Genomic DNA, 12,861 nt, shown 5'->3' with positions numbered 1-12,861 from the left:
GGATTCGTGATGTAGGAGTGATGAATGGATTCATGTGATCTCTCCCACTTTCTGTTTTCACTGTCCAACCAACCCGAAAAGTTTGTTTCTGTATTGTCTAGATGGAACATCCATTGAATCTCAGTTCCTTTCTATTTGGTCTAGATGGAATGCATCCAATATCTCACTGCAACTTTCCTGCATAAAATGACAATTAATTACTATATTTCCCGTTTTGCTAAAGATAACAAGCTACATACTGAATGAATTTGCTCGTTCTATGTTGTCTGATATTATGAAGTTTGAACAGTAACAACCTTCATCATATTCCATCTACAAACCCATTCTCCTAATCTATGTACTCTCTTCGCAGGCATGATGGCTGAAGTTACATCAGCATTGACAGCTGCTGGAATCAGGATATGTTCTTGTGTGGTTAGTGATAATGAAACTTCATGTGAGTTATTTTGGTGCTATTTGTTGCATATGAACCTAACCTTCAATGTACTGAAACAGGCAGAGATTGACAGAAGAAGGGGCATGGGTGTTATGCTGTTTCATTACGAAGGATTATACGATAACCTGGTAATGGTTGGTTGATAAGTTACTTTCTTTTTCCTCATCTTATATACGAAATCACTGTAGGTGAATGCTTGTGCAAGCATCGATGTCATCCTAGGTGTTTTGGAATGGTCTGCTGGCTGTAGCTGGTCCAGTCCTGTGGACGATTTCAATTTTATTTGAGTGTGGGTAGCTGAAGTCAACAACTAAGACAGAAAAAGAAGCTTCAGATGATTCAGAGAGGCAAGGGCATTGATAATACTATTTTTGAAATGACAGGGAGTAAATTATAGTTTCAGTGATATTTCCAATTGATTTTTTGAAATTTATATTGATAAATAAGGAAAACTAACTGCACTAGCCTGATAGCAGAGGAAATGTAAATAGGTAGATGGGATAAGTGATAGCATTTGAGCCATATTAAGCTAATATTGCAACTATACTGATAGTTTATAGATCACAGCATTCCTGTTTTTGGTCTGACTTTGATCCCAGCTTATGAGGAATGTTCTCAAAATTTATGATATTGCAGATGATGTTGAAGATTAATTGTTCATTATGAGGCATGTTTGTTAATTGTTCATCAACTGCCCAGATAAAGATGACTGACAAAAAGGCCCCTCTACCAGAAACTCTATTGCTAGACTCTCTATAATATATAACTAAATGAATTATCTATTTCATCTCAGCCTCACTAAGTTATTCTTATCAAATTGATTTTAAGCTTTTAGTTAAAGTCCATTCTCTTTTCTTTGACCAAGACATTTAATAATCTCCTCTAGGTAGCCATAGAAAGCTTCTACATTTTTGGTAGAACAGAGCATGCTGGCCAAGATGCTTTGACAGGTACAAATGCTATGAGGCCGGCGACAAGGGGTGTTTGGGGTGAACATTATCACCTTTTTGTTGCATTTGACAATATTTTCTACACTCCTACTAAGTGAGCTTGAAGGCTTCTGGTGGAACAAGTTCTCCATAGCTTGGCAAGCATTATGTATGTTATTGAAATCCCTTATGCTTTTGCTAGGGTACAGATTTTAGAACAATTGTCATCCACTATGGTGGTGAGAGTTAGCTTTAGAGCACAATATTAGGATGGTGATCCGAGTGTATCTCTCCCCAAGGGGACCTCTAACCTGACTAGGGCGCACCACCTTGCCATGTCAATACTAGTACATCATGTTTGAAGGGTAAGGAACCACAATATGTTTGAGGGGATGTGTTTTGATGTGGAGCTGGTTTTCAAGAAGATACAGTTCCATATCTACAAGACGTTTGACGTATACTCGAATTAGGTACTTAGGCAAGGATGATGCATTTTAGAGGCATGTAGTTTTTTGGATATTGCTCCATACACACTCATCATGTACTTTATGCATTCATACATATGCATTTTACTACACATATAAGTTAGTTAAGATGTGAGAGCATGCATTGTTGGTAGTGCCATGTGTGAGAGGTACATTTCGATGCATTCATTTTTGAGTTGGTGGAAAGCATGCATATAGATAGGCCTCCGTTCGGGCCCTTAGACGATGTTGGGAGTTTGCATCCTGTGCACACGCATAGAGCTTTGTTGTATCTCAGCGACCTACTAGGCCTTAGTCATCTACTCGGCTGGATCATTGGATAGGCATGAGTAATTGACCCAAGTAGGAGTAGTCAAGTTCATGTTGGGCACTTTGTTACCTCGTATAGGGGGTCCGGAGGACATACATTTATTTATTACACATTATATAGAACTGAGGACATTACGCAGGGTTGTCACGACAACCCTAAGTAATTACCCCCATTAAAAAAAAATCCTTTGCTTAGTACCTGAGTTGGAGGTTGCATGACATGGATTCATATGGAGGATTAGACCACCAGCTAATACTTTGATGAGGTGGACTGCGATGCGACTGGCAAGAGATACCCCTTCAGATACTTGCAAACTCTTCAAATACATGCAAACTATGTGGACATCCTGAGGAGAGGATTGTTCTGGATGGAGCTGACTTCGGGGAGTATCTTGCTAGCGTAGATGGAGCTTCATCAGCGTTAGATGGCGCATCTTCTTGGGAGCCATGCATACATCTATGTAGACATCTGTGTGAGTGCATACATCTTGGATTGGTGAGCGAGAGCATATGCGAGTATGTACATCTTGAGCTGGTGAGGAGCGGGAGTATACACCCTGATAGAGAGAGAGTGCATTGTAGGGTAACTTTGTGGGTGAGAGAGCATGTACACTGATGGTGAGGATATATAGGTGAATAAATCCACTTCGAATTATCTAATCCGCAATAAATGATTCATGGTAAAAACATTTCAAATCCGTTTATAATTGGAGCTTTGTCAAAAGGCTTGTAAAGATGAATAAATCCATTAGAATGATTTATCTAATTCATAGCAAATGACTTGCTATTAAGACATAGTAAATCTAGGTGACCACTTACTCAAAGTGAATAGAGGGACAATGATGGTGACTTATGTGCAATTTGATGCCGATGGAGGTTGAGAACCCTGGCCCACACTTTGAGTCAAGGGTGGAGGAGATCAAGCTTATTCAACACATCTTTTGGCCTCAACTTACTGCACTGGAGATCAGATGGGCTTCTAGAGGGTGGAGGATAGAGAGGATAGTCAGAGAAGATATTTGAACTGCATGCGACACGAAGACACCTACAAAAAATGACTATTTAACATTGACGATAGAGTTCAATTGACATTTGATCCCCCTGATTTATATAAAGATGAGTACTGGCCCATAACATATCTCAAGATGTATATATAGAAAAAGTATTAGTATACACGTGAACACTTATACATCACACCTTTCATCAGACATAACATAAACAGAGATCCTTAATTATTATATGATTGTGCTTCTTTTCATGACATATATTTACCTTTTCATGAAAAAAGAATATGAACCAACTTTTTTTCTAAAATCTCACATTGATTAACACTTCATCCACCGAACTACCTCCTTTTTTTTTATCTTTCACAACCTAAGAAAAAGAAGAAAAACAGAAAAGAAAAAGAATACATGCACCGCTTGTAGGCTATAACAAAGTTTGCTTGATATGGTGAAATAAACAGGGGGAAATAGGGCATGGTTCAAAGTTAAGTCACACGATCAGAAATATTAAATTCAACCTCATAAGCAAAAACATTAAAAAAAAAAAGTCAGAAAAGCTTTTCAGCAAGTAAACGATTCACACAGCCGGCAGTTAACATCCACCAAATAGTCTTCCGATTTCAAGTAGTCTTTGCCATAATGATAGTAGGGCTGGACAGAAAGCTCTCTTATCAGTGTCTCAACCCCGGCCACGCCCTCCACCTGTGTTTGAAGTCGATATGCACGATGAGAAAATAGGAGGTAGACTTGGTTGGAAATTAAGGTAACATGGGCATAAGCTGCGATCAATTACCTCTGGAACCAGCAGCTTTACCACCAACTCCCCCTCTACCACGACCACCACCTTTGCTACTTCCATCATCTGAACCCCGTCCGATGCCTTTGGCAGGCCGCCCGATGCCATCTTCCCTACCTCCTCGTCCCCTTCCACGACCAACTCCAGGAGGCTTCCTGTCTGCAGACAACACATCCAAGGGAGTAGCAGCTGAGTTAGACATGAACATATCATGTCACACGGGTGCAATACTTTGGTGCAGAAACAAATTTAGGAATTAAGCACCATCTGCTAAAGAGAACATAAGACCTGAAGGAACCTATCACAAAATATTATGACGAAGCAGCAGAGGAAGTGGCACAGGTTGCCATAGGTTCGCATACAGAATTTAGGATCCATGATAATTTATGGGCTTCCCAATAAGAAGTTAAAAGACATCTAATGAAAAAAAAAATGATAAATCCCAATTAGCCCCATTGACTATCTCTGGGGGTGGCCAGGCCCGACATAAATGGAGCGAGTCAGAGTAGCTCGTGGAGTCAAAATCAATAGAATTCACAACTTCACATAGACTCACATTCCAAATCATAAATTCCTGAAGTCAGTCAAATTTTACAAGGCAATTCAACCCCAGTTGTCAGTTGAGAGGGATAAATTGTTGCATTATTGTTATTCAGAGGGAACTAGTACATCATATATGTAGGATCCATAATCGTATACTAAATATCTAATGTGGGATTCAAATCATCCAACATCTAATTACAACCATGATAACTCAAACTTGAACAAAAATACTCTTCAAATTAGAGCATAGATATATAACATATCTAGTTTATTACAAAGTCCAATAGATTAATAAGAAACAATACACTGGTGGCAAAAGGTGAAGCCGTCACCTTAACGGCCCCTCCAAGGCAGCCCCACACACTCTCGAAGGGGGTAAATCATGGGGGTTTTTTCAGCCTTAGCAGAGCAGCCTTCCTAGACAGGAATAAGAAACAAAACACAACAATAGAGAAGCTTGTTGACATAGCACATTGGTTGATCTTCAAGGATCAAGGCTTCGACCATAGTTGATTTTTGAAAGAGATGTAGGTCTTGATATAAATTTCTTCCCTGTCTCCCCTTCAAGATGAATATAGTGTAGAATTCTATTTGAAGTTTGTGAAGCAGCAATGGTTTGTGAGATATTGCAGATGAAAGAGGTATCCATCTTAGAGATGAGGAATTAATATCAAGAGAGAGACTAAGAAATTGATCTCCAAGCAATGAAATAAAAGAGACTGTAAAATTGAATATCTGAATATCTAATCGAGAGAAGAGGATATTGGAACAGAACAAAGAATTTTTCCAAGTTGCAACTGATGAAGAAATTGATAAAGATGTTGCAGATAAAGGTGAGATTAGGATTCCAATCCACTATGAAAAGAATGCTTGGAGGGACAAAGTTGTCAATATTTTACTCTAATAGAAAAAGGAGGTCAAAAATACCATAACTAATCTCATTTTATATCATGCACACAACATCAATAAAGGATGGTGAGAAAGAAATGAATAAAACCTTAATTTAAGGGGAAAATAATAAGAAGAAAAGTTTTAAAGATTGTGAAAATAGATCATCACCTTTCTTTTAACTAACATCACTAATTGTGTTCATTATTGTTGCCTTCATTTTGGCATGGTCCCTATCTTTAAAAAAAAACTCCTTTTTCTTTTATTTTTTTAATATGCATTGCATTTTGTTTCTTTCTTAAAGAAATATACCCTTTTTTAATATAATTCCTTTCTTTTAATCATGTATTTACATATATGCCCTCTCATTTTGATTTTTCCTATATATGCCCTCTCATTTTAATTTTCTTTAAGCTATTTTTCTAAAAGAACTGTCAACTTTATACCAACTTTCAGGAATGATGAGTTCACCCAGGCCATAGCAATCCTCCTATCGCTGTTCTTGATGCAACAGCTTTGTCAACGATACACTACAAGGCTGATGGTGTCACTATTTCAAAATTGTCTGTGTTTGTCATCAATGTTAGAACAATTCTGTATTTCCCATTTCAAAAGATACAATAGCATTTTAAACTATGGTTATTTTTTATTTAGAGGATTAAAGATGATTTATTTCCAACTTCTCATCAGATTTGTAGTGAATAATGAAAAAGGCATTAAATCATCAAGTCATAATTTTACAATTAATGTCCATGATTCAAATCCAAGATTCCTCACTCGACTTTACACAAAAAAGCAAGCCTGAAAACCTTGTATTACTCTGACTTTCTAATGTAGTTTAGACAGTGTTCATACTGGCAACTGCCCACATGGTTGGCAAGTGACAATTTCAAGATGTATTATAGATGTATGACGAGCATATAATATGTTGGAGAAAATTTCACTACAGATAGCTGTATCAAGTTCCTCATCCAATAAGTCTACTTTTGGCATATATTTTTAGTGGTAAGGAATTTCAAATTTATCAAGTATTTCAACGCAACTACGTGAATTAATATACTTCAGCTTTCTCCATACCATTGTGCATAATTAAATAAGCAAAACACACAAAATCACCTGTGCGGCTTTTGGTGGTCTCTTCTTGAACTTTGTCAATCACCTAGAACATCAAAGAGATTACCATTATATGAACAGAAAAGGAATTAATCAAAATCATGCTGTTTTATTTAAACTATAGGAAGCACCCAATGGATCTAAAATGCAGCAGTGTTGACAGAAGATATTAACATTAGACCAGGAAACAAACATGAGGAGTCTCAATTAAGTTTTAAAAAAAAGCAAGCTAATTAGAACAAAAAGAAAAAAGGAAGCCCATCATTCATCAAAGTAACCGTGGCATAAACAAAGCAGTTTAAAATTTTAGGACGTGCCAGAGTCTCAGTGTTTAACCAAAACAATACAATTAATCATACTGTGCTGGTTCGGTTTCAATACTTATTTAATTGAATTATTAATAATAATATGATTAATTTTATTTTGTATAAGTTGTATTTAGATTGAAGTATCTAAATGTTTGTAACCCAATAAATTTTAACTTTTATTTTTTAGTTGCTTGTAAAGTATCTTCTTTCATTTCATAAGATTTGCACTTATAATCTATTTAACTTTTGCAGCTAAAATAATAGAATAAGCAATGAGAAAAAAAAAACCTTCCTTGGTTCTTTATAACCCAGGGGATGTTTAGCTTTCAAATTCTTCCAAATTGTCGCAATTTTAAATTTGAAGGCCCGAGAGGCTTTCATTGTAAATGATGTAATTTTATTTAAAATGAATATAATTTTTATAGTTTTATGTAATTGTGTTTAAAATTTGTTCATGAGTATTTGGTAAGAAATTTAATCCTTATCTTTTTGTTTCTTGTATTTTATTTAATAAAATCTAAATAAAATCTTAGATGCAATAAATTAATTCAGAATTTTATCATTTTTATTTTTATTTGATTTTATGTCATTCATGTACCTACAATTATAGAGTGGACCGAAACTAAATAGATATATGATTTTTTAAATTTTATATTTTAGTCAAATTAAATTTTGAATATTGTAATCAAATTTATTTAATTCTAAAATTCAAAATTAAAAAAATACAAAATACGAAAACAAAAAATGACTTGGATTCATTTCAAATAAATTTGAAAATTTTGAATTCAAGATTTTTTAATAAAATTAAATTCGAATTTCAATTTTTTTATAAAATAAAAAAATAATATGACATCTTAGTACACACTTATTGCAACCATTATGTATTTAAATGATATTCCGATAAAATAAATTTAAAATAATAAAATGAAAATAAATGATTTTTTAACTTAATCAATAAATTTTATTTAAGTAAAGCTTGTGTCAAACACTGCATATTTCTTCATGCTTGAACTAAAGCTAAGAGAAGACACAAAGGAAGAGAAAAATTTTGACAAGGTCTTGCTGAACCCTAGTTTTTTGGTTGCTTGCACATACAATCTTTCGATATCATAAAAGCCAAAACACAAATTTATCAATGTTAAATACCAAATTTTATCCTATTTAAATTTTCCTGCATTTTAAATTAATTGTTTAAAAAAATTTAAATACTATTAAGCTAAGTTGAACAAATGTTAAATTTTAGGGTCGAATGAAAGTTGAGTTAGGGTTAAGTAAAGCTCATCAAATAGACATAGTTGAATTTATTTTGGTCAATATAAAGTTGAGTCAAATTTATATATCCAATAGTCTAATTCCATCATATTTAATTAGATTGTGGTATTTTTTTAAAAGGTTAAGAATTATTATTTAATTCCTCTCCTCTCTCCACTCAATGCAACCTTTTCCAATTCTCTCTCGCAACATGCAACGCGCAAGGTTAGCTTGCTGCCCACCAGTTATTGTCACCCATCCACCAGCACTCACCCATTGCCCCTCCTTCTATAATACTCCTCTCCTTCTCCCCTCTCTTCCCTTTTCTCTTCCATCTATTTTCCTGATTCACTCTTGCAACACAAAGCACCTGACCACCGCACACCCATCACATCCCATCCATCAACATCATCCCGTCGACCCTCCCTCTAGTAGTCCTCTCCCTCAATCTCTTCATTGTTTGCTATGCTAAATCGAGTGTTATGTTGATCAATGGGGAAATCAGCAAATCCCATCCATGTCAACCAACATGGCTCGGTACTTCATGCCATGGTCGACATGTTATTGAATATTGTCCATTTTGCAAACCTTAATAACCAAAAAATATACCTTTGTCTCCCTTTCTAGAAGCATCATTTGGTAAATGATTCCAGTCCATCCAAACTTATTTGCTTGATAAGAACATTATATGCAATGAAAAACCATCAAATTTCACTAAATTTCACTATCAAATTCATAACTATACCACATCTATTATATTCTGATAAGTTTAGAATCAGGTTATTGACCATACCAATCTCTCATTTCATAGTCCTCTCAGTTTTAATTTTAATTGTGATGAGTTTATTTGATCTCACTATCAAAGGTTCACATAACTGAGAACCCAAAAAATTGAAATTTAGAAATACCTATAAAAAATTAAAATGATGCTTGAGCTTTGCCCAGAAAAAAAAGAACAGAGTATCATGTAGATAATGAGAGAGAGATCCCAGGCAGATCAATGGATTGGCAGCATACATCGCTTAGGCAGCAAGTGTTGGTCACCTAGGTAACTAATGAAGGGGCATAGCAACCACATAAGCCATGCAGTTTGTAATTTATTTTGATCATTTTTACATTCTTAATTAGCATTCATTGCTATGTTTTATGTTTTAATTGTATGGTTGACATTTTTTCTGTGAAAGTGTAAACTAGATGTGTGGATGTGTCCATAGATATTCTTTATTGAGTTTACATTAGTCATTTTTTATCAATAAATATGTTTAATAATGACAGCATATGGCTTCACATGTGCTGCATACCGTGTTGTGGTATCTAGTGGGTGGGTCAACTGCATATTACCTGCATACACCTTTAGAAACCTTGGGGACAAATAAACCAAATTTAGTCCAATTGCTCAAAACAAACAGGGTATTACTTCAAATAAAAGATGGTCTGGGTTCATAGCCTAAGATGACTCAAAAAATGCATGTATCTTCCAGAATATAAACAACAAAAGATTACAAACTAAGAACATAAGTAAAAAAAAAAGAAAAAGGAACGTATAGAGGTAATCATCCACAGTTATTTACAGTTAAAATGGTGAATGCCTTTATGTCACCGATAGTGTTACTTTCCTCTAGGCCATGTTACCAAGAAGAGATAGGAAGTAGGGAAGAAAGGTAAAGGGACAGAATGAGAGAAATGTTAGGATATTTGAGAAGAAAAGAAACACGTGAAACTTCCTTTCCCATCATTTCCTTGGAGGAACATAATGATCTAGACAATCATCATTTTACAGTTATCTTTTTCAAGAAATAAATAAATAAAAGTGAGCCTACAAATAAAATTATTTTATTTTATTTATTTACTTTAGATCCAAATGCAGCAGGATCTAGTATGAGCACGATTCAGAAGCCATTTGAGAAAAATATGATCTCCATCACTTAAGAAATTCAAAGATCTGTTAGCAAGGTACAGGAATTTTGGTTCAAACATCAATTTACCAACCTGAATTTCATATATAAGCTGCTAAAAGACAGAGATTTAACCTGGAGGAAAAAACAGATCCAACTTAAGGATGCATACCTCATCTGGAACTCGAAGGTACTTGATGGTATTCCCACGAATGTAACACTCAGGCATCCTCCAAAACCGGTCACCATCCTACAACCAGAATCACATCCTATAAGAAACATAAATGAGCCAGTCCATCAAAATTTCTTAAACACAAACAAAATGTAAATTTGACGAGAAAAATAGGCTTCACCTTTGAGGTACAAATAACCTCACGGAGATGAATATTCATCCAGGTATCACAGTTCACCAAGTGCCCATTGTATGTCTCCCCGTTCTTCAACTCCACCAACTATACCCGACCCGTACGAAGCAAGCAACTTGAGGCCCAAATCACAGAAACACAAACAGTACATAAACTGGACTCACTTACCATGGGATGACCTTGAGCGGTCTTCAGAAGCGATAAGGGAAGCTGGAGAAGTATCATTAACACATAAAAGCTCAAAATCTATTAAAAATTTCAACAAACACTACGGAAGCTCAAGGACCGTACCATCTTTCCTTTATGCGAAGATCAAACGTCGAAACAACCGGAAAAAAAAATAGAACGAAGCTATCAGAGACGGAATGAAATCCGCGATCGCGAGCGAAAGAGCTCGAGCTGAAGTCCCAAAACCCTAACCCGATCCTTTGCCTCACGCGGAGGATGGCGCGTCGCCTTGAACAGAGCGAAAGAGCTGGAGCTGCAAGTCCCAAAACCCTAACCCGATCCTTTGCCTTGATGGCGCTTCAGTACCGAGTTTATTTTTGTAGGCTAACATGATCCGACCCGATAACAATTTAAGAACTTGGATGGATCAGAAATCATTAATGAATTTTTAATTTTTTTAAAAATATATTATTCAGTTAAAATCAGACAGAATTAAACTTAATTAATTCAAATTTTTAAATTAAAAATTTTTAAATAAATTAAATTGATTAAATTTTTAAATATTTAATTAATAAAATATTAATTAATCAAAAATCAAATTAATTGAAATGATCAAATTTTTTAAGTATTATAGGAAATTTATCCATTAATTAGTGGTTTATAGGTTTACTTACTTAGAAATTTATTAATTTTTTGATTAATTTGATTTATTCGGTATAACTAAATAAAAAATTTTAAAATTAAAATCAAACAAAATTAACCATTTTTTTATAAACAAAATCGAAAATAATATAAAGGATCGTGGGCTTTAGAATAGTAGTTGTTGGACTGTGAATCAAATAATTCTCCGAATCTTTCTTTTGCATTTATTTTTCTACTACATCTTTGTTAATTTTTGTTAAAAGAAAAGAAGTTTTCAAAAAAGTGATATTTCCTATAGTTTTGGAGGAGTAAACTCTAAAACTGAACCTACTATGTTATGTACATTAAGTCCAAAGTTTTACATGTTTTTCTTATTATTTGCGTTTTTGTTTTGTAGGAAATAACAATTGGATGAAGACTTAGGTGGGATCAGTTGGGAATTGGTTTGGGTCATCAGACTCATGGTCCGGGCACCGAAAGGCAGTCTAGTGGACTAAAAGTCTGGTCGACCAGAAGTCAATGTGATCAGCTTTGCATGAGTCGAGCCGTGAATAAATTTTGATTGAGCTCTAAGTGACCGAAGGGTGTCCAACCGACCAAACGTCAAAACTTAGCTTCAAAGAGGATAAAGTTTACAATTAAGTCAGCGGACGTCCAATCAACCGGAGGAGTACCGATCAAGCTATATAAAAAGTGAATCGTGGTAGCCTCTTCTCACAACAATTGCTATCATCCATCTTCGTTTAAGTGCTCAGACAGTACTCCGAATTCCGCTTGTGTTGTCCGAGAAGCGCCAGGAGAAGTGTCATGACACTCAAGGCTTCAGATCCGACTCTATGAGTTTATCTTTTATTTGCTTGCTTTTATATATATCGTCTATCATTTTTATGTATGTCTTTGCGCCTTACAACTTGTAAGAAGTTTCTCTGCCTCTAAAAGATTTTGAAAAAGGAGAAAAATACTAGTGATCATGTTAAGACATAGGTGGAGTAGGGACTCGAGAGGTTACAAATTCAATGCTTACAAAAAATAAAAAGAACAGTTCGGTACAATAAACTTCCATAAATATAAGGTTCTGAGAAAGAATTTTATATGAAACCTTATATTACATTACAAAAAACTATTTGTATGACTAGAATCCATAATCATAAAAAAAATCATGATAATAATTTTATTGTTGCGCTAAAACTCTCTTTTCCATGCTTACAAAATATATGAAAATTAATTTTTATCATGTACAAGAACATATCACAATCTCCACACAATCAAATTATTATTGATATCTTTATCTAATTGTTGATGATCATACTTAACATTATTGATTTGCTAGAGGTAACGATAACAGTAATGGCAACAAAGCAACAGTGAAAATAATTTTCAATCAACAAATTCTTTTGCTGTACTAATTACTAATTAGTACTGATAGCTGACTAATTTAATTTCTAATGATCCTCATGAATTTGGACTCGAATTGCTGGATCATGTTGTAGACGTACCCATTCATCTTCTCCAACTCCTTCACGCTGCTCTCCACCTCCTCAATCTTCTTCTTCATCTCCGCCGCCGCCACCTCCGCCGCCTCCGCCACGTTCCTCCATTCCCCGGCGAACCTCATAGGGTTCACTCCTCCACCTCCTTCGCCACCTTCTCCACCTGCGGCCGCACGCCGTTGAATTCACGCGCCAGCAGCTCCCCGTCCCTCAACATCTCCACCACCTCCGTCTCGTCC

The 12,861-nt window shown here is 35.2% G+C and overlaps 2 protein-coding genes across 2 annotated transcripts in view; one reads left to right on the top strand and one right to left on the bottom strand.

Annotated features, from left to right (window-relative positions):
- Positions 1-1,067, top strand: part of LOC141843412 (putative GTP diphosphokinase RSH1, chloroplastic) — a 28,656-nt gene extending 27,589 nt beyond the window's left edge. The window contains exons 22-24 of the mRNA XM_074731482.1: positions 353-414; positions 496-564; positions 625-1,067. Coding sequence (XP_074587583.1) covers positions 353-414; positions 496-564; positions 625-723 — 230 coding nt within the window. The 3' untranslated portion in view covers positions 724-1,067. The remainder of the gene's footprint in view (positions 1-352; positions 415-495; positions 565-624) is intronic.
- Positions 1,068-3,588: 2,521 nt separating this feature from the next.
- LOC141843269 (putative U6 snRNA-associated Sm-like protein LSm4) lies at positions 3,589-10,833 on the bottom strand. The gene is made up of 7 exons (XM_074731328.1): positions 10,614-10,833; positions 10,491-10,532; positions 10,311-10,409; positions 10,130-10,207; positions 6,507-6,549; positions 3,957-4,118; positions 3,589-3,865 (listed from the first exon to the last, which is right to left on the bottom strand). Exons 1-7 carry the CDS (start codon positions 10,614-10,616, stop codon positions 3,843-3,845), a joined length of 450 nt encoding a protein of 149 aa, XP_074587429.1. The 5' UTR covers positions 10,617-10,833; the 3' UTR covers positions 3,589-3,842.
- Positions 10,834-12,861: the final 2,028 nt, after the last annotated feature.

Source organism: Curcuma longa, chromosome 12 (assembly GCF_044706935.1).
Source record: "Curcuma longa cultivar G26 ecotype Majalengka, Jawa Barat chromosome 12, ITB_CL_G26_1.1, whole genome shotgun sequence".
Classification (NCBI taxonomy): Eukaryota; Viridiplantae; Streptophyta; class Magnoliopsida; order Zingiberales; family Zingiberaceae; genus Curcuma; species Curcuma longa.
Note: the sequence above shows the minus strand (reverse complement) of the source record. Positions and strands in the feature narration are given on the sequence as shown.